Raw genomic sequence first — 21387 nt, 5'->3', positions numbered from 1 at the left:
AGATGGAATCTTTAGACATCTCTGAATTCAGCAGGGGCAATCAACAAATAAATAGGAACTCCCCTTCTAATGTGATACCAATACTACTAATGATGCTGGGACTAGAGTGAGGTAAGAGAGGCACTCACTTTGGGCGCAAAATTTAAGTGGGTGCCCAAAAGCTCAGTTATCAAGCTAAACAATATTTTAATACAATATTTAAAACAACATAAATGCAGGAAAAATCCATGATGAATAGAGTATTAGGATTTTAAATTTTTTAACATTTATTTATTATTGAGATACAGAGAGAGAGCATGAGCAGGGAAGGGGCCGAGAGACGGGGAGACACAGAATCCGAAGCAGGCTCCAAGCTCCGAGCTGTCAGCACAGAGCCCAACGCGGGGCTCGAACTCACAAACCGCGAAATCATGACCTGAGCTGAAGTCGGACACTTAACGACGGAACCACCCAGGCGCCCCTAAAGTATCAGGATTTTAAATAGGCTCTGACACTGCATGTGCATGACCTGCTCCAACTCCTGTTCCCCCCCCCCCAACCCCCACAGCATGAGGTTAACATTTATTGGGCCCTTACTACTACTACCCACATGACTGACCTCAAGTAGGTTACTTAGCCTCTCTGGGTTTCAGTTTTCTTATTAGTAGGAGGAATAGTAACGGGATCTGTCTTGTAGGGTTGGTATAAGGATTAGATAAAATGATTTATGTAAAACACTTAGTAGAGAGCCTGGCACATAGTAGATACCCAATAAGGATTAGCTAGTTATTAAGCTCGAAAGGGTTGAGCTAACTGGTCCAAGGTTGCACAACTGGTGAGTGGCACTGCTGGGATACAAAAGCAACCTGTTGAAATATCAGTTTCCCTGAGTGACAAGGGTGTCCTGGGGCACAGAGGAAGGCACTGAGCTTTGCTTGGAGGGTTGTGGAAAATCATGAAAGTCTTTCTGAAAGAGCTTGCCTATCATCATCCCTGTTGTCATGTGTACCTGATGTCACTTCAATCCTCTGAGTTATCTTAAGAAATCACTAGAAGGCAGACTCTGTGAGGACTAAGGGCCTGGCCTCTTTTCTTCACTCCTGGATCCCCGGTGTCTATGACAATGCCCGATGTGTAGGAGTAAGTAGCTCAATAAATATTTGTTGAAGTGATGAATGAATGAAAATGATTCCCTCAGAAACCTATTCATTTTATAAAATAACTCTCCAGCCACTGGTTTCACCTCGATTCTAATGGTATAGAACTATTCACAGTTGCCATTTGGAGAGATTGAGATAAGAGAGCAACATAAAATCAATCCAAGGAAAGCTCTGTTAGATTCTTGAGGACTAGATTCCTACCAGACCAAGAGGCCAACAAAACACGTTGTGGGAAATTTAAGAGCATCATTCCAATCTGATGTCTGACCCTCCTGCCACTGATACTGTTTTATCTGCTGAGAGTATGCTCAGTATATGATACACAACATCTCTGATGCAAAATGGAGACATATTACCTAGGCGGCTAACTCAATGCAGAAAAGAATTTTTTAAAAATGCAAATCTGTGACAGCGCAACTGAACAAAACTGTAAGGGTAAATTTCCTAGCTATGGAAACCGTAATAGCCAGAGTTGCTGGTGTGAAAGCCTTAAATCAACTGAACCCAAAATAGGTTATAGGCTTCACATCACATTATAACAAAATTAGATTCCATTGCATCAGGACAAAAGGGATTAACCACGATCCCTGGGGGATGGTGGGTAGAGGAGAGGTGGGAAGAATCTTTCTGTAGGGCAAGGAAAAATGTGGCATACTAATTTTATTTTTCCTCCACTGCCTAAAGTATGGCTATTTCTTGATTATTTATTCTGGCCTCCCAAGGTTTGACTATGACCTCAGAAGGTAATAGGACTTTCTGCACACCATAGTTTTGTCAAGTTTAGTCACTGGTGGAACCATGTATATCATACATCTGGTAATATGTTTGGTTACACAAATAGTCATATGCTTTAAATTTGAAAACAAAATACATCTAGAAAATTTTTAAGTTTCTGAAAATTAACTAGTTTGAAAGATCAGGAGATCGGTTAAATCATTTTCCTAAGGCTGCAAAAAGGATTTTGAAGTAATGATATGCAAAGATGACATGACAAGTTTATTATTCATGCTTAAAATGTTTTAAGAGGTATGAAAATTGCACACCAGAGATAGAAAATGTATCCATCTCTCCACCATCCGGCCCCAAAATAAAGATTTCCCCGTCCCGTCGAGGCCCCTGAGCATCTCTGTACTCTTGCTTTTGCCTCCCTCCCTCCTGCCACAAGATGGCTATTTTCTAAATTTTGTATGAATCATCTTCACATACATCCTTATAATTTTACTCGGTAAACTATGCAAAGTATTGCTCTGTGTATTTTAAAACTGTATAAATGGTATCATTGTAGTCTATGTATTCTTCAGCAACTTGCTTTTCTTGATCAATGTTTGTGACATTCATCCATGTTGTTATGTAGAGTTTTAGGCCATTCCTTTTTACTGCTATGTGGTTATTCCATGTATTATTAAACCACTATTTATTTATGTATTTCCTGATGATGAAGGTTTAGATTGTTTCCTTTTTTTTTTTTTTTGCTATTACATAGTCCATATACTGCTGCTATGAACATCCTTATACATGTCTCCTTGTGAATTTGTGTGCATTTTCTCTCTCTCTGCCTCTATGTGTGTGCACACACACACAAGCATGCATATATACACTTGCTGGGTCATAGAGTGGCTTTGTTTTCTATATGTGAGTTTTCACTATAATTATAGACTGTTAGAGGTATACAGGTACCTTTGAGAAACATGTGCTGTTTCTCTCATGTTATACATGAGCAAACGATAAGGTGAAGGAAGGTGATTCTGGTGAAGGAAGGTGATTTTTCCAGGGTCCCATGGCAGTTATGGGCAGGTCTAGGTAGATTCTAGGCCCCTAGCCTCCCAGTTCTGGCCTCTGAGATCATCTTTGTAAACTGGGTGACGCATGAGCCCTGCGGACCAGATAGTCTTGCATGCTGAGACAGCCCTCATGAGATGTAATGGCCTTGCAGCCTGCTGTGCCAAGGAAGTGCCAAATACCAAGCACCAAGCCAGGCACCAGACAGAGATCCTTCCATCATCAACAAGGGGATGCTCCACAGAAAAGTTGCAAATGGCCCAGGCCAAGTTGGTGGTTCACACTCCAGGTGGGGTGTATTTCTGACCTTCTCCTTAGCGATGATCATTACAAAGCAACAATGTGAAATCCACTGACTGTGCTTTTGAGAAATGAATTTGCCCACACAGCTGCTCCTTTCAGCATCTATATGTGTGTGAGTATATAGATTATACAGACTCAGCAGCATGAGCATACGTGAAACTGTTAGAAATATGAGCACTTTTAAAAACATAGGACTCCTAAAACGAACATTTGAAAATCTACAAAGTTATATAATACTCCCTGGATCCAGACTCTTCTGTCATGAGGAGCGATATCATTAACTTCTCAAGCAGATCATTGGGAACCTTGGTTTTCAAGGACAATGGCAAATACCTCAGCTAGTGAAAAGCAACTTACTGGAAAATCTCATTTATAATCAGATATGTTTTTATTAGGCTTTTATCCTGCTCTCTTGACATATGCTCCACTTAGAAAAATAGCGGTCTTTAAAAAAGCATCATTTGAACAGAACTGCTAAAATTACCCTCAAAAATAATTCTAAAGATCGGTTACTGGTCACCCATCACTACACTGAAAATCTTTCCGGTTTGTAATTTATCTGCAAGACACCTTTTATTTATAAAGTGAGAAATCACCATTTCTGTGTATATGTTAAATAACTTTGGGGTAAGTTTATATATCTGTACATGTATATATGTACACATATTCTTCATCTATCTATTCATCTCACTGTTCTGAATCTACTAAAAGTGCATGAAAGTTAGGAAGGTTTTACTCCCAAAATGGCAAATCGTCATTGTGATCTTCTGTAATTCCAGCCCCAGAATTATCAGGCAGGGGTGGCAAGAGTGTGGGGGCCTGGTGGGTGGGGGGGGGGTGCAGGGGGGAAGAGATTTGTTCCTTCAGTGTTCTTTAAAAACTTTTTTAAATGTTTATTTATTTTTGAGACACAGAGCATGAGCGAGGAAAGGACAGAGACAGACAGAGACACGGAATCTGAAACAGGCTCCAGGCTCTGAGCTTTCAGCACAGAGCCCAATGTGGGGCTCGAAATCGTGAACCGGGAGATCATGACCTGAGCTGATGTTGGTCGCTGAACTGACTGAGCCACCCAGGCACCCCTCCTTCAGTGTTCTTAATATTCACTCAACAGGCAAATCATATGTCTACAGTTGATTGCTAAATGTAGACTCTGGAGAGATTTCTGGAATTTGGGTGTTAAAGCACCAGAGAGGAATAGAAAATTAATATTCAGATGTTAACTCTAGTAATTATGACTGATGGACAAAAGTCATATATTCAATTTTGAAGCTGCATTGTCTCCCGGCTTTAGACTAGCACTGATAACACACAGGCCAGCTAAGAACCTGAGTGAAATTGTTTGTCTGATGCTGTGCTTCTGTTGCCATGAATAAAACTGGCAAAATGCAGGAAATAGACTAGAATGACTGAATGTTGAGAAGTGCAGAAGATGAGATAACATAGGTCCTAACAGTCGGTTGAGTCCAAGCAGAATTGCCAGGCCACGAGGTGGTTTAGGTGTTGCTGGATGGCACCCGCCCTAGTTGCTCCTGTATTTCTTTGGCTATAGCACTCCTCACGCTGCGGCATTACTGTTTTTCTCTCTTTCCTATGGGCACAGAGCCCCTGGGGTAAGAATTCTGAGGTGTATCCCCAGAAACCAGAACAGTGCCTGGAGAAGTACATAAAGAAGGCAACAATATGTGCTAGTAGATGAATTTCTCATGTTTTATTTAGTTGCAATATCTGTGGATGGGGACATGGGGATGAACCTATGTAAAAGTGCTTCAAAATGCATCAAGAGATGCCAAAATATTTCTTTCATCAACCTGCTGTGGTGCCTGTTCTAACAGTAGAATAATTTCAGTGGGTCAGTTCACTAGGCTCTGTTCAAGTGTAAGAATAGGTTAAGACTTATAAGTCATTACACCTTACTGTGCGTTCATTTACCTTTTTTCTTTCCAACATGGTGGCTAAGTTGAGTGCAGGCAACTGTGGAAGTTGAAAACACCAAACATAGTGGGCTCTTAATAAACATGTGTTAAATGATGAATGAGTGAATATTCCTGTCCGCATAGTAGCAGAAACATTTGTTCAGTTCCTATTGTATTTAAAAAATGAATTGTTGTAGATATTAATCTAATTTTAAAAGGATGGTCAAACTAGAACTCCTCTAACAATCTAAGATAATTTAGTACATTTTGCTGTCATTATCAGATGCTTTTGAAAAATGTTACTTATTGCCTCCCTCTGGAAAGACAAAGACAGAGATACCATTAGATTGGGCATTTTCCATAATTGCTGATGAATGCTTGTAGAGCACAAAGGGATGGGGAGATTTTTCAATTTGAAGATCAGTCTGATTAATTTAGAGAGCCAACTGGAAAAGCACTGAGCATCCAAATGGATTTATAAAATCTGAATTGTTGGATAATTCTTGGTTTAAATAGTGGTTGAGGCAATGTGGCACGGAGATATGAGCGCAGACAACTTGATGACTTTGGGCAAATTACTTACCCTCTCTAAGCCCACGCACCCTTATCTATAAGATGCAGATAATAATATCCACCTAGGAGGTTGATACGAGAATTCAGTATCAAAAAGTTCATATTTTGAGACATCTTTATGTCAGGCAGTGTGTCAGGTTTGGGGGCTTTAAGAGTGAGATGTCTGCATTCACGAGGCTCCCATTCTCGCGGCGATACAGGGAGATACTATAAGGCTGCGAAGGTGCTGGGCACGGAGCAGGCCCTGCTGGATGACAGATAAGAGTGTTATGTGATCAGAGCCTTTTGGGCACGGCTGCCACACTGCTATTGCCGCCCAACAGCAACGCCCTCCATAACCATATTAAAGCTAAAGAAAGAGTTGCCAACTCCTGATGCCCCAGCTTAGCTCAGGTGCAAACAAGGAGCCTCTCAATGAAGTCTCAGCCCCACCAGACAGGCTCCTGTGCAGCTCTAACCTGAAGCCTCTACTCCACTTCCTGGTGTGCTTGTAACCGGCCTCAGGCATGGGCGTACTCAAGATACTGCTCCCCCTAATGTCTGCGTGTTCCCAGGACTGGCCTCAGTTCCAATGGTTCTATAACCGCAGAGAGAATGCCACAGTACTTACAAACAGTTTGGAGTCCAACTTCTTGGTTCAGATCTCAGATTTCCATTTGGCATTGTGAGGAATTTACTGAATCTCCCCAAACATCAGTTTCCTCCTGTGTATTAGGAGGTCAACAATAGTGCCTATTCTAATAGGACTGCTCTAAGTATTAAATGGGATAATGTGTACATAAAGCTCCTAAGGAAGCACTCAGGAAACATTAGTCATTGTTTTTATTAATAATCATCACTTGTGACTTACATGCAGACAAAAGGAAAGGGCATTTGTGACTTCTCTTTGAAGTTTCAACACTTATAATTTTGGACCTCTTCCTCTGCTCCCCTCCCCTGCCCCAAAGCATCATCTTTTATGGTGAAACTTTTATTAAGTGTTCTGGCTGAGTGATTCTTTTATCAGTTACTTTAAGTCATCAAAGTTATCAAATTTCAATTATTTAAATTTACATTATTTAGATTATTGAAATCTTAATTATTTAAATTACAAAATTATCTTTCAAATAGGTAATCTCCTTTGACCACCACAAGGACGTTAGGGGTTTGATATGGGTGATATGCCTGTCCCCATGTTGCTGACAAGAAACCAAGGCAAAGAGAGATTAAGTGACTCCCTCAAAGTCGCATGGCTGGTTACTGATAGGGTATGTCTGGGTCCTGCTTGAGATGCTGAAATTACTATTTAATTATCAAAGCCTTATGTACTGGAGGGACTCAGAAATAGGCATAGAAATCAATTTCTGAAAATCACTCAGCAGAAACTGGAAAATGTTTCAATGAGTTGGAAAATCAGACTGAACAATTAACCCCCAGGCTTGGGTTGTGAAGCCTAGAAATTCACACTAAGGTTTTTTTGTTTGTTTTATTTTTGTTTTTTAAATCTGTGAATTCTGCTTTTATCTGTCACTTATAGTATGGAATCCCAAGAACACCTAAAACCATTAGAAATTAAATTTACAAGTTTTTGTGGTCATTTTTAAAGGGGTTCCACATTTCTAGGAATCTTTTTTTCCTCTTTTTGGCACATGGCAGGAGATCTCGCCTGTAGGAATGGATCATAAACTTCTCTTCGAAAGGTCCAAAAGAGCATCTCCCTGCCTGCACTGGCTCTTTCCAGAGTGCTTTCCCTTTCCTAGGGGAGGAAGGCAGTGAGTCTCTTTTGATTGACCTCAATAGTATCATGACTTTCAATTTGAGTAGCTATGGCAGAAGAACCAGTGATGCCCCAGAGTCTTGGAGAGAAGTTGTGCCAGGCCACCCCACACCCTCTTGTCCCACATTTCTCTAGCCATTGCTGCACCAAGTTCCTGCCCAGGCTCCTTGGTGCATTGCTTACTTTCTGCCGGGGTGCTGCTCACTCCACGTGTGGGATGAGGACTGCTGGAGAATCCCCAGCTCTCAGGCGTGCACATCCTGAAAGTCCCAAGTCCTAGGAGTTAACACCCATGGAATAACCTTTGCTGATAAAGAATGGAGGTGGGTGGATAATTTTGAGGTGCAGCATCTGAGACTTTTCAGACAGTCCCTGCAGGATCAATTCCAGGTGACCACTGTAACTACCAACAAGGAAACGCGTCCTGGCAACAGCTTTCCTACCTCCCGAGTCACTGTCCCAGAGCCCTGCTCCTATTCCTGACGCCACGTCCAAAACTATGCTACCTGCACGCAAGCCCTTGACTCTAGCTCTGCTTTGGGAGAGGGCACAGGGAACCCATGCTGGTTTGCAAATTAAACTGATTGACATACACCCGGGAAGGTCAATATTCCATAAAATGTATCTCCAACTCGAATGATGACTATTTCTTGATTCTTCCATTAGAGGAGGAATACAGTGATTGTGGAAAAAGCCCTGAAAGAGGAGTGGTTTTCAGTTTAGCCATTAATTAGTTATGTGACCCAAGCTACACTATTTAACCTTTTGGAGCTCAGTACCTGATCTACAAAATAAAGGAGATGAATTGGATTACATCATTTCTAACATCCCTTCTAGTCCCACCATTGTATATCTGTGAAATAAGTGCATCTGGGTGACAGTCTATAGTGGCTGCTGTTCTCCTCATTAACCCTAGGGATTGTTTTGGCTAAAAATATGGCAACGCTTTAATGCAACTTTAAACAGGCAAGTGAATCAGCCTCCTGAAGGTCTAGATTAGGGAATGAGCAGCTATTCGGAACCTCAGAAGACAATAATGCTGACAAAAAGAGAACAAGCCGACTTCTTTGGGAGTCAGCAAACAGCAGAGGCTGCAGCGTTAAGATAAGAACAGAGTAATGAGAAAAGGAGTTGCAACCAACTTACTTGGCCGCATCCCAGCGGTCACTCAGTGATTCGACACGTCCCTAACAGGCCTTGATAAATGGACTCCAACTGTGAGATTTTTTTCCCCCTTAGAAGTTACTTGGAAACTTGGCTTGGGAAAATGTTTCTACTTTGAGAAAAATAACACAAAATCCTGAAGTGCCAGAGACAGGAAATAAAAACATTAAAGGGGTATAGGCTTCCATAAATCCTAAATCAAGGAGCATCATTTCAGAAAGAGATCAGCATAGTTAAGTCAATCATGAGGGTCACAAAACATGCAAAATAAATGGGCTATAAAGCAATGAGATTGGATACCATCATTTATAAGACATACAAGGCATTTATGAGATGTAAGACGTTTATAAGACAGATAACATAGGTATTGTTATCTCTATTTTACGTATGAAGAAAAGAGGCTTGGAGAGGTGAATAATTTGTCTGATAACACACAGCCAGGTAGTGGCAGAGCTGGGATTTTTGTTTTGAAACTATATATTAAAATTAATTAAAATTTATATTTATCAAGGTATTCCATGCACATAGTTAACAAATCAAACAATCCTAAAAAGCACATAATGAAACAAAACAATATTTTCCATATTGCTGCCTGTTTGTCCTTTGACTGTATTCCCCAATGCCTTAATTTTATTTATTTTGGCTATCCTATTTTTAATATCAAGAGCTTTTTCTTCTGTGGTTGTTCCTATTATTTTTTAAAGCATCCTGTTCTTGTTTCATGGATGCAATACATTAGCTGTCTAAAGATATTAATAATCGCTTTGGGGTTTTGTTTTCTTTCTCTCCCTGCTTTCTCTGAATTTCATTTTTTCCCATTTGCTTTGGCTTCTGTATTTCATATGGGAGTCTTTCACAAAGTGTTCTGTGAGCCTTGGTATCTCTTTGTATGTAATGGTCAGGCATTAAAAGGCTGAGCAGCAGTTGTATGTATGTGTCCTCCACACACATTACATGGGACATAGCTATACTAAAAATTGTTCCTTGTTTATATGAAATTCAAATTTAACTAGGATTCTTGTATTTCTATTTGCTAAATCTCACAACCCTGGATTTATGGCTTATGAACTCCTAGCTTCTGGGTGACTGGGCTATGGGTTTTCAATCCAGAGACTTGTTCCATTTCTTTTTATCCCCTGTTCTGGCTCTGTATCTCATTTCTACCTTGTATTTCCCTCAGTCCAGAGTTTGGTCTTTTATTTCTCTAGGGAATAAACCTCTGACTATCTCCAGGGGTAGAGGAAAAAAAGCTAACTGACTATGTTGGGGAAGGACTTTGTGGGCTCTGAGTGTTACATAAACTGACTTTCTATCAATCTTCTTGTCTTAAGCTTTGAGAGTCATATCCCCTTTTCATGGCATTTTTTTTTTTTTTTTTTTTTTTTTTTTGTCCCTGGGCTCCTAACTAAGGTCTTACAGGGCAAACTATCTTGCTTCTCAGAGATGTTTTCCTCTGTGGGCCCTACTTTTCACTTAGGCTCTGCTAAATCAGTTACCATTTGTTGGTCAGTCTTCCGTTTTCCACTTATGTATTGACATCTCTTTTCAGTTGTTGCGTGCCCTCTCTCTTGCAGATTTATGCTTTTATTTTTCTTTAAATTTATTTGGTGTCATTTCAGTGGAGTTTCAGGAGGGAAAGGACACAGACACTTGGGCTCAGTCTACCAGGTTTAAGCAGAATGCCAGAATGTGATTTAAATCCAGACCAGTATACTTCCAAAGCCTTTACTCTTTCCACAATACCATGCACTAACTCATTCAGCAGAATCCAACAATAAATACCTAGGGCACAGATTGTTAGTTGTCTACTCCAATATCCCTCCTTCCTTTATTAACAATAGAGCCCCTACTTTTCAGCAGGGCACACAGCTACCCAAAATAAAGACTTCCTTCCCCAACCTTCCTTCAACCTAGGTTTGGCCAAATGACTAAATTCTGACCATTGAAATGTAAGTGCAAGAATTATGTGGAGTTTCCAAAAAACTCTCCTAAAAGATAGCTTGCATCACCTTTTGGCCCCTTTCTTCCTTGTCCCTTCTTTCTTTCTGCTTGTTGAAATGTGGACATTCTGGTTGGAGCTTAAGCAGCTATCTTGAACTAAGGTCAAAACCATGTGCTGAAGGTGGCAGCTCGGAAAGATAAAAAGAGCACTGAGTCCCTGATGACTTCATATAGCTACTCTACCAGCTCCAGATTGTGGATCTCCAGATTTCTTCTACGTGACAGAGATGTAGTCCACTATTGTTTTGGGTTTTGTGTCCCTTACAATTGATTCTAATTCTAACTGACACAATAACAAAGGGCAGTTAAGATTTCAAAGGGAGTGAAACAAGCTTCCTAGAAAAGGTGATGGAGGAAATGGACCTTAAAGGAAAATTCAGCTGATGAGGAAGGGCAGGGACAGGATTTCATGCAGAAACAGTATGATTCAGGCATCAGGGCACTGTGTGAGATGTTTTCAAAGTGTAATATGTAGACCAGTCTGGTTGGAGAAGACAAATCATGTAGGAGAGAAGTGGAAGATAAGAAGGAAAAAAGGTTAGGGGCAGATTATGGAGGGCCTTGAAACTTGAACTAAGTTTCCAGGTTGCTTTGAAAGCAATGAAATCACTGAAGGTTTTTGAGATGGAAGTTGGAGATATGTGATTAGAATGTGATGGTTAGACTGAAGAATTCCAGGGCCTTCTACATACCTATACAGGTTATATGGAGTTGAGGCTAAGGGAATAAATATTATTTGAGAAAGAATATGGGTTCAAGAACTCATATGTAGGAACAAGGAGAAAAGAAACCTACAAAGAATCCAGAAAAAGAGGGAGAAAAGCAGCTGGATGTTGGGGAAGAGAAGAGGGTAGAAATTGACAATAAGAAGACTGTAAATCTTCAGAGGTCTCAAAGAAGCTAGACAATATCAGAAATGGGTAAAGGAGGACACTGAATTTGAGGATAAGGAAGTTTCTGGTGACCTGTGAAAGAACAATTTTTGTAGAATATGAAGGTACACATTGGTCTTCAAAGCGTAAGCAGGTGTTAGGAAAATGTGTTCCATTTATTTTATTTTTTATTTTTTAGTGTTCCATTTATTTTGAAAGGTAGGCAATAAAAGAAAGGTAAGTTGAAAAGCAATTAAAGATCTCCATCAGATCAAGTGGAAGAATTTTTTAAGGAAGGGAAACTGGTCTTTAAGAGGAAACTATGCATATTGGTAAAGGAAAAGACTTTCAGGCTGCCAAAAGAGGTGGTTTTGCTCTGGTGGAGCAGGTATCAGGGGAAATAAGAGGGATGGAATTTCTAGCTCAGATGGAGGCTTGAACTTTGGGAAAAAGGAGGACAGCTCTTCTGAGAAAGAGAGATAGAGTAGAGGCAAGAAATGAAGACTTGGATTTCAAGTCAACCTTTCAGCAACAAATCTTTCATTAGCATCATCAACACCATTTTGGATTTCACCAGAAATAAAATAACCAAAAATAGCAATCTTAGCAAGTGTCTAAAATAAAAATGGCCATCACCTAGTTTCAGAGTCAAAAGTTTCAGACAAAGTTCATTAAACAGAAGAAAGCTATAAATCACGTGATGGTAGCCCTGATTTTCTTGTCTTACAGATACCACCTTAATGAAGTTCATTTAGATAAGGGAAAACAACAAAAAGTTTAGCTCATTCACACATTGATACCAGTGGTAGAATAACAGGCGACCCCCAATATGGACTTGAACATTAATTACAAGATGAAATTTTAGATATCCATTTGTCAAATAGATCAAATGCCAATACCTACTCAAAGTACAGCGTGAGGTCTGTTGCTAATATTGACTGCTTCAAAAGCTGCATAAGGTCACTATATTCCTTGGAGGACAAATTAGCAAAGATGTTGTGACCCTGTAATGAGAAAGTAAAAAGTCACAAAAGACAACATTAAATCTGAGGTTGTCAATTACATGTCTCCTATATTTAAAAAAAAAAAAAAAGTATGGGAACATGATAAAAACATTTTTTTAAAAAATTAATGAAATTTTGTGCAAATACAAACAGACCCTCTGGAAAACAGCAAAGCCAGAAAGTGCAACCATTTTTGAGGACAACCACCAAGAGGCACTTTATTATTCTTTATTAGACCTAAATAGAAGACTCTGGAAATGTTTAAACTTGTGTTACTATGGATATGTTTGTGCCAATAACTCCATTTGGCTGCCATTTCCTGTGGAATTGTTGAGCGTAGAAATTGACAAAATATTTGAGAATCTTTCTGACCCTAAAATGAATACTAGTTTCACTAATAAAGACTTAAGTTGGCATTTTGGAAGCACTTGCTATGACAACAAATTACTTCAAGGAGGAGAAAGAAACCTTAGACCAGTGGTTTTTAACTGAGAGTGATTTTGGCAATATTTAGAGACTTTTTTATCATCACTCTGGTTGGACATGCTATCAGGATCTGGTGGGTAGAGGCCTGGGATGCCTCTGAATCTCTGACAATGCATAGGATAGCCCCCACAATGAAGGTATACCGGCCCAGAGTGTCAACACTGCCGAGTTTGAGAAACTCGGCACAACTTAAATTGTGAAGATACATCCTAATGAAGTGTGTGGTAGATTAAATTCAGTACGTAATTACTGAGTCGCTAGAATGTATAAGATAGTGTTATTGGCATAGTTCTTGGGACTGCTAAGATGACTTTTACCTAGGAAAATTTGTACCTGTTATCTCCATACCTTTGGAAAGCACACTTCTTTTCATCAAAATTTGTTTTAGCTACATTAGACAGTTCTGCGATATTTTTAGTAAAGTGAAACAATCCTGTAAAGTGACCAACAATTCACTTAACTTGCTTTGAAAGTCAGGGGCTTTTCATTTATCAAGTCTTCTTAGCGTGAGTTATGAACTCAAAAACATGTGGCCTGGGAACCGGAGGGGTTTTAAAGTGGGTGCTGAGAGCCAGAAGATGGTATGGAAGGAAGGGGCAGATGACTGCCTGAGAATAAACTATTCTCCGCTAAGAGGTAAATTAATTCTTTCAGGGAACCAGAATATCAATTAGCAAATTACTTCTTACCAGCTACCAGATGATAATCTCCTTCCCTGAGTTAATTTATCTCATTGGGTGAACCCTCCACTCCTTTAAGACTAGAGTATATTGGTTCCACCTGGGACCAGGTCCAATATTAATAATAATTTTCAAATGAACTCTTCCAGACCCTTAATTCAGCCATTAAGAAGAAGACAAGTAAGTAAAGGTAGACCAAGCCATAATTCTGCCCAGGTTTCTTTGCCTGAGCCTTCCCCCATGGATCAATCATAGGTTGGTGCTCTGGGGCCTGGAAGAAAGTGGTTGGAAGCTGTGGAAAAGTCATCACCTGGATCCAGACAATGGCTAGCATCTCCCAGTGAAAGAAAATAGCTTTATGAGTAAGTTACAGTCAAAAGTATGTGGAGTTCAGAGAAAGCTGGTCTGAATTTGAGGATCTTGATCTTTTTGTGAGACAGTGCGTTTTAACAATTTTAAAGAACATATAGTAACTGACACAATTTACAGCTAACAGAGTGATAAAGCTAGCCAGATAGGCTTTGATAAACCAAAACAGTTAATTTGCAGTCAGTGTATTGTTTACATGCAAACTGGCCTTCTACAGTGCCTCAAGGGTTTGGTCCCTGAAACAGATTTGTGCCCCTGAAATACTGCTTCTACTGTCATTTACAGTTATGGAGGAGTGGTACGGATGAAAAGAAAACCAAGTGTGGAGGGAGAAAGGTCTGGAGTAGCTTGCCTCAGGCCTCTGCCTCATTTGAAAAGCAGGGTGCATTTTTGCCTTTCTGATGCGCAGGGCAGGGGTGTGTGTGGGATAATAGCCAGACCAGAACCCACACAACAGTTGCTCAGGATGAATTTCCATTGTCATTATTCTGTGTTCCTTACAGAGAACCCCGGAGTGAAGGCCAGCCAATGTGTTTTATTTGTATGAAGACAAATTCTGAGTTAGTGGGGTTTGTTTTTCCCAAGGAGACAAACAAATTACCTTCCAAGAAAACCCTAACATCCTGTTCATAATCCCTGTTATTAGAAAGGTGGGAGTTTCTGGGGTCTGAGGTGTAAACTCATCATATTGCCAGTACAGAAAAGACAGTCTGCACCCAAGCTCCAAGCTCCTCCTAACCCTCCCTCCCTCTTCCATAGCGCTCAGCTCAAACATGGCTTCCATAGGAAAATTCCAGAGCTGCAGAGGCTGGGATGCTGGTTTCTGTCAGAGTTACTGAGAGGCTAACCCCTGATGTTTCATTCCCAACTGAAAATACATCTCCCTCAGCGGGTTTGCCCTTCCCCAGTTGCATTCGGGTTCCGGAGTGCTGACTCTCCTTTATGGGGTCGAAGAAGGCTTTTGTGATATTGCAAAAGACATGCTTTCTCAAGATAGGCTGGAGGGAAAAAAACCCTCCATATTTAATGATGCTATTCCAGCGAAGCAGGGCCTTAATGATGATAATAATAATAATTAATGGCACAGCTAGAGAACTGACAAATAATGGGGAACAGATGATCCCTTCTTGGCCTCAAAAAAAAAAAGAAGTCTGTACGCCTGCAGAAAATTAAACAGATCCTTTCCTGGCAATTTAAAACTCAGATGCCTCAGCCAGAGTCAGTTAGTGGTTTTTCTTTTTCTCTGTGGAGAGCTAAAAGTACACAAGTCCAACTATGTCTAACTCCTGCATTGCGACATGAAGCAAAATAAGGCATATGGCTTTAGCCTTGGGTCTCAAGTTTAGCTGCAATTCTCACTTTCAGACTGCTCTGACCAGCAATTTTGGGCTCTTTTTATCTTTCATAGCTTTCTCAATTGTGCTAATAAAGTGTAATTTTCTCACCCTGTTTCTATTTCTACCATCTTGTAAAATGGCTTCGACTTTTGCAAAATGGGAATGTGGGCCACTCACTACTTGGGTCAAGTCACTTTGCCAGTGGCTTCTGTGCTCCTTAAAGAAAATAAGCCCATGCTCTGGTGACAAGCTATAAGCCGTCTTTTCTGCTAAGTGAATCTGAAAAGTCTCCTTACCAATCATGAAACCCAAATGAATCAGCTCAGGAAGAACTGAATAAGGTTCTTGGTCAGGCATCTGAAAGGATTTTAAAAAGCCACCAAGAAAAGCAATAGTTTGGCCTAAAAAAACTTGTCTCTTTTCTCTGTATCTATGTGTAGCGCTACAAAGTAGCAAACATTGTTGTATTGGTTTTCTGACAAGGGGAGCAGAGTATTAGGCCTGTACCTCACTTTGAAGGATCATCACAGCATGGTTAAAATGGTGATGCTCCAGGGTAGCAGAAGTTCCATACAGTTGGGCCAGGGCAGAGCCGCTCCTGAAAGAGGAGAGAAGCGTGAGTGACCAGGGCCCTCCACCCGCCAACGATTCTCCCATGCCATTTCTTTGGATCAGACTGCTTTTCCTGCTTTGGCAAAGGAACACGAGCATATATATTCTTAGGAAACCGGGCACTTCACTCATCCACGAAGTAAACTTTTCGAAAACCTTCTATGTGTTAGGCTAGATCCTGTGGATGATAAAATAGATAAGACACAGGCCATGTGGCTAAGAAATTCAGATGAGATGTGGTCATAAGATAAATAATGCACATAACACAAATACCATAGAAAGTGTTCCATGTCCAATCGAAGTGCTTCAGATGTTCCAAGGACAAAAGACAGAATTTGTAGCTTAGGGGATCAGGGTGCACTTCATGAACTAAACTGTATGTAGTTTCCGAGTGTTCACAACAACTAACCGTCCTATACCCAATGTATTTGCCTTTCCAGGGGAAAAGCCCTTGGGAATATTATGCAGAGTCCATTGAACCACTTTACAGGTAAGGCTGACAAGCTTCTCCTATGATTTCCCAGCTCACAGTCCCACTGTATCTCAGAGTAGAACTCTGGAAAGTTCCCTGGATTTGGAATCAGACCCTAGCTCTTGAAAAAGCTTTGGACAGTTACTTGGGTGCTTTAAGGCTCAGTTTCTTGGTCTCTGAAATTGTGAAAATGCTACCTACCTCCTGTTATTTATGAAAATGTAATAAAATACTTGGAAGTGCTTATCATAATACATGACATGTAGCAGACTGCAGTCTATTAAATCAATTAAAACCCATATCAATTTCCATTTTAAATACTTGAAAAAGTTACTTTGAATTATCTGTAAATCCTGCTTATGCAGAACCAGTTAATTCTCAATAATATCAGTTCAGCAAAGTGTTCATTGGACATGTTCAAGTGTGTTCATTTCCAGCTCTTGTGTAAGGATTAGGATTTAGAGCATCTTAAGAGTCAAGAGAGATCCAGAGAATCCTATGGTTTAAAGGGCAATCACGGCAATCAGAGTCCCTGTGTTCTTTCCTGCTCATTCCAGGGAGTTTGGACATCAAAAGGGCAATTTGGCCTTTTCTTGGAAATGCCGGAGACTGACAGCTCACAGTCTGCACTGCTAATGAGAGGAGCCAAGAACTGCATATACGTGCAACGTGAAGGATTTTGGTCCTAAGCTGCCCACCATCTCCACTGTGAAGCAGCCCAAGATCACAGCCAGATCAGGGGCCCAGGGGCCCATAATCTTGGAGAGACTCAGAGCTGACCACATGCTGGAGAAACACAGGGTTAGGTTCCATAGGTATCATCATGAATAGAGTTGCTAAGGGGGAGGGTGGTAACTACATTTTAATCAGGTATGTGTTGTTTCTTTAAATCTTACCTTCATCTATGCCATTTAATAAGTGCAAAATTGTTAGGCTAATCTTAGTAACCAGTGATTAATTAATATTTAATTTTAGTTAACTATTTTCTATCAGAGTTCCTTTTTATGAAAATACATTTTTCAAATTGCACCCTGGGTGCCTTTGTTTTGGATTTTGAAATTCCAGGATGTTTTATGTGCACATCATAGCTGATTGCCTGGCATGGAATAGGTGCTTAAAAAAATATTAGCTACTTGGTGGGGCGCCTGGGTGGCTCAGTCAGTTAGGCATCTGACTTGGGCTCTGGTCATGAACTCATGGTTAGTGAGTTTGAATCCTGCATCAGGTTCACTGCTGTCAGCGCAAGAGCCACTTTGGGATCCTCTGTCCCCCCTCCTTTTTTCTGCCCCTCCTCCATTCTCTCTCAAAAATAAATAATAAATTAAAAAAATATTAGCTGCTTGGCTAATAAGCTTACAGTAGTATGGCTAGAGATTATAGTTCAAACTTGAAGGTTGGCAGTAATAAGTATGTTACCATATATATATATATATACACATATATATATATATACACACACACACACATATATATGGCATATATATGTATATATATATATATATATATATATATATATACAATTTGTATATATACATACAAATATATATATTGTCGATACATCTATATCTCCAAATTGTGGATATCCATATTATATATCTGAATTTCATGAGCACAGGAATATTAATACATGTGATTGTTTATGAAGCTCATTGTTGATTAGGTCATCCTGACATACTGAAGACTTTCATTTTTGGACAGGTGACACACCGAGAAGAGACTTATTAAAAAGAAAAGTCAAAGTGAAAATTCTTTCTGAACAGGCACTTTGCTCAGGCACCAAGAAATAAATGTGCAAAAACGTGCATAAGTTCTCCAGATATGGCTTATGGGAAAGTTTTAAAAGGAAAACTATGAAAGGTAATTAGGAAATTGAGAATTGCTGGGAGGTGGTGAGGAATGGGATTAGGCTGTCATGGCAGATTAATGTGCCCCAGGATTTCACTTCTGGGACCTGGCCGAAAGCGACAAGATGGGTTTTCATTCCCAATAAATGAGTATAAGAGATTATGCTAGAAATGAATAGAAGAAGTCTCCTAGGAGAATATACTACAAAGCTGCTTGGTACTGATATTTAATCATCGGGGGCAGCTGTAATGGAGATGGGGGGGGATGAGTGGGAAATGCTGTCCCTGGAGAAAACGGGAGAGAGGTGTTCACAGAGCAATTGGTAAGCGTGGTGGTATGGTGGCCCTCTCTACCTATTGATCATTCATTGCACGTGCTCCAATACTTAAAAATTAAGAATAAAATATGAAAATGCAAAGGTTCACTCATCAGAAAGGCTAAGAGAATAAATCATATTGTGCTATAACTAAAGTCACAACTTTTTATTATAGAGGCATTTTGCATTTTATATAGTAATTTGTCCCTTGCTAAATGTCTCTTGTTTCTTTATAGCCTTATATATGAATAAAAGGTACTGTATGCTTTGCCACATAATAACTGGTGCATTTAAATCTATTTCCAAATCACTTGAAAGGTTGGAATTATACTGTGACTACTTTTAGGGAAGGGACTGTTTGTTATGCTTCTTTATTTCTCCCACAATGCCTAGCACAGAGCCTTGCACAAAAAAAGCACTCAATGATTGTGGAATAACAAAGGAAATAAGGACTAGATTTCTTCCTATGGCTTTTCTAAACAATGGCACGCTTACTGAATAAGTGTTATTCTAATCAATAAAAAGGTAATCCCTTCACCATGATTTAAAAGGTCTCTTTCAGTATTTGTTGTTGAAGGACATTTTTTTTTTTATTTAAATTTTTTTTTTCAACGTTTTTTATTTATTTTTGGGACAGAGAGAGACAGAGCATGAACGGGGGAGGGGCAGAGAGAGAGGGAGACACAGAATCGGAAACAGGCTCCAGGCTCCGAGCCATCAGCCCAGAGCCTGACGCGGGGCTCGAACTCAGGGACCGCGAGATCGTGACCTGGCTGAAGTCGGACGCTTAACCGACTGCGCCACCCAGGCGCCCCTTGTTGTTGAAGGACATTTTAACAAGAGGGTGGGTGGTGGTGATGTTTGGTATCCTAAGTTCAAAAGGAACTCTCTTAGGTAGAAGCAGGGCTGATAGACATCCCGTGAGCTGGTTAAGTTGTGTACGGGATTAATCATCTCGCGGAAACATGTCAGACTGTCTTGGAAGAGTAGATTTTGATCATGTGGTATAAGGATGCAAAAAAGAAAAACCAAAAACCCAAAACCCCCGAACTTTGAATTCTAATATCAGCAATCAGCAACTTAACCCTTATCTCATATGTTGAAAGTTGTTTAATCTTACACCAGTCACTTGAGACTTGGGAACTGTGGTGTTTACATGGGGTGTCTATCTGATCAGATGGGGCCCCCAGATGTGGGGGGATGATATGGTGGAAGCCAACGGCGCTGGTGGTGAAAGAATTCACCTGAGGCTGAAGAAAGGATAGAAGTTTATTGGATACACTGCAAGGGAGCAGTGGGCAGGACAGCAGAGGGAGAGGCTGTCTGCAAGGAGGCAGTGGGTGGGGGCTGTTTTTAAAGGGGGAAGATGAGGAAGTATGGTAAAGTATGGAATTCTCCCTTTTTTGGCAACTGTGCCTGGTTGTAAGTAGCCCATTGGTCAGTTAGGATATTTGCAGGTGGGTCGATCACCTGATGGGATGGTTTGCATTCAGCCGGGTGGTCACTATGGGCACTTCCTACATTCCATTGCTCAAGCTTGTTTGCCTAAAAGTGGCCTCTACAGGGACCCCTCAGTTTCCATTTTTGTAAAGTTAAGGTGTTGAAAAATATGACGACCAAGGTCTAGTTCATTTCTAGGATTTTTTATGGCTCTGTGTCTTGATTTGCTGGATGTCAAAATATATTGTAGTTTTCCAGAGCTCACATATATGGCAAGTCAGCTAATAACCTGGAAGCTTAAAGGCCCCAAATAAATAATACAAAGTCATGAAAGGGAATATGATGCGGTGGTTAAGCAATGGCTTTTGGAATCAGATAGTCTGGGTCCAAACACTGTTGTGCCACATTCTGGATGCATGAATCTGGGCAAGTTACTTCCCTGAGGCTCAGGCCCTCCTGGTTAAATGGAGACAAAGATATCTACCCTACAAGTATGTTGGTGAGCACTGGAGGTAGGATACAACAAGTACATTGTAGTACTTCTCATTGTCTCAGGCACTGTCAGTTGCAAAAAAACAGAAATCAATTAGAAGCAGCTTCATTAAAGAGGTTGATTAAATGATAAAAGGAACTTTGAGGGAACCCAGTTATCACAAGTGTGGCTGGGTCTCCTGGCAATGGAGTAGAGATGTGGAAAGCCAGGGATCAAGTCTGCTTTTTCTGTCTCCAAGGTTGTATAATCTTTTTTTCTGTTTCTCTATGAATATTTACTTTCTTCTTCTCTTCTCTCTGCAGACTCACTTTCTTGTTTCTCTTATCTATTTCTGTCATCACGGCTTTCCCAAAATGGCAGCCTACAGCTCCCAAGTCTCTGTGATCCACAGCTTGGATCTCAACAGATAACTGAGTCAGTATCATGGTAATCCAACTCTGAATTCCTGGTATATGAAATATGATTAGCTGGGTTTTAATCAGGTGTGTATTCTTGGTCCAAAGACCTGAGAGGTCAATTAGCAAAAAGGGCCGCCTTTCTCAGTGTGATACACAGGCTCTCTCTGGAAGGGGATGTTGGTATCTGAGAACAAGTATTGTGCACTTGACTCTTAAAAGAACCCACAAGGTGCTCAGTCTGGCTTTATGAACATATTTCTAACACATTTATCTCCTCTTTATGCATAAGTGGCAGAATGGTAGGGGGCTGGAGACAGGGGGCTAAAGGAAGATACACGGACTATGATGGTACCTCAGAGATAAAACCCAGGGGGTGATGCTTTCGGAGGAGTTTGGGGCAAGAAGGAGAAGAAGGGCATTCCAGGATAGAGA

At 40.4% G+C, this 21387-nt stretch overlaps 1 protein-coding gene across 4 annotated transcripts in view; it reads right to left on the bottom strand.

Annotated features, from left to right (window-relative positions):
• PDE11A (phosphodiesterase 11A) overlaps positions 1-21387 on the bottom strand; it is a 413203-nt gene that overhangs the window by 52725 nt on the left and 339091 nt on the right. For all 4 annotated transcript variants that reach the window (XM_049615974.1, XM_049615976.1, XM_049615975.1 and 1 more), the window contains 2 exons: positions 15887-15977; positions 12407-12507 (listed from right to left, as the gene is read on the bottom strand). In XM_049615974.1, coding sequence (XP_049471931.1) covers positions 12407-12507; positions 15887-15977 — 192 coding nt within the window. The remainder of the gene's footprint in view (positions 1-12406; positions 12508-15886; positions 15978-21387) is intronic.

The sequence above is a fragment of the Panthera uncia genome (assembly GCF_023721935.1).
Source record: "Panthera uncia isolate 11264 chromosome C1 unlocalized genomic scaffold, Puncia_PCG_1.0 HiC_scaffold_3, whole genome shotgun sequence".
NCBI classification, from domain to species: domain Eukaryota; kingdom Metazoa; phylum Chordata; class Mammalia; order Carnivora; family Felidae; genus Panthera; species Panthera uncia.
This window is presented reverse-complemented; position numbering and strand designations above follow the sequence as displayed.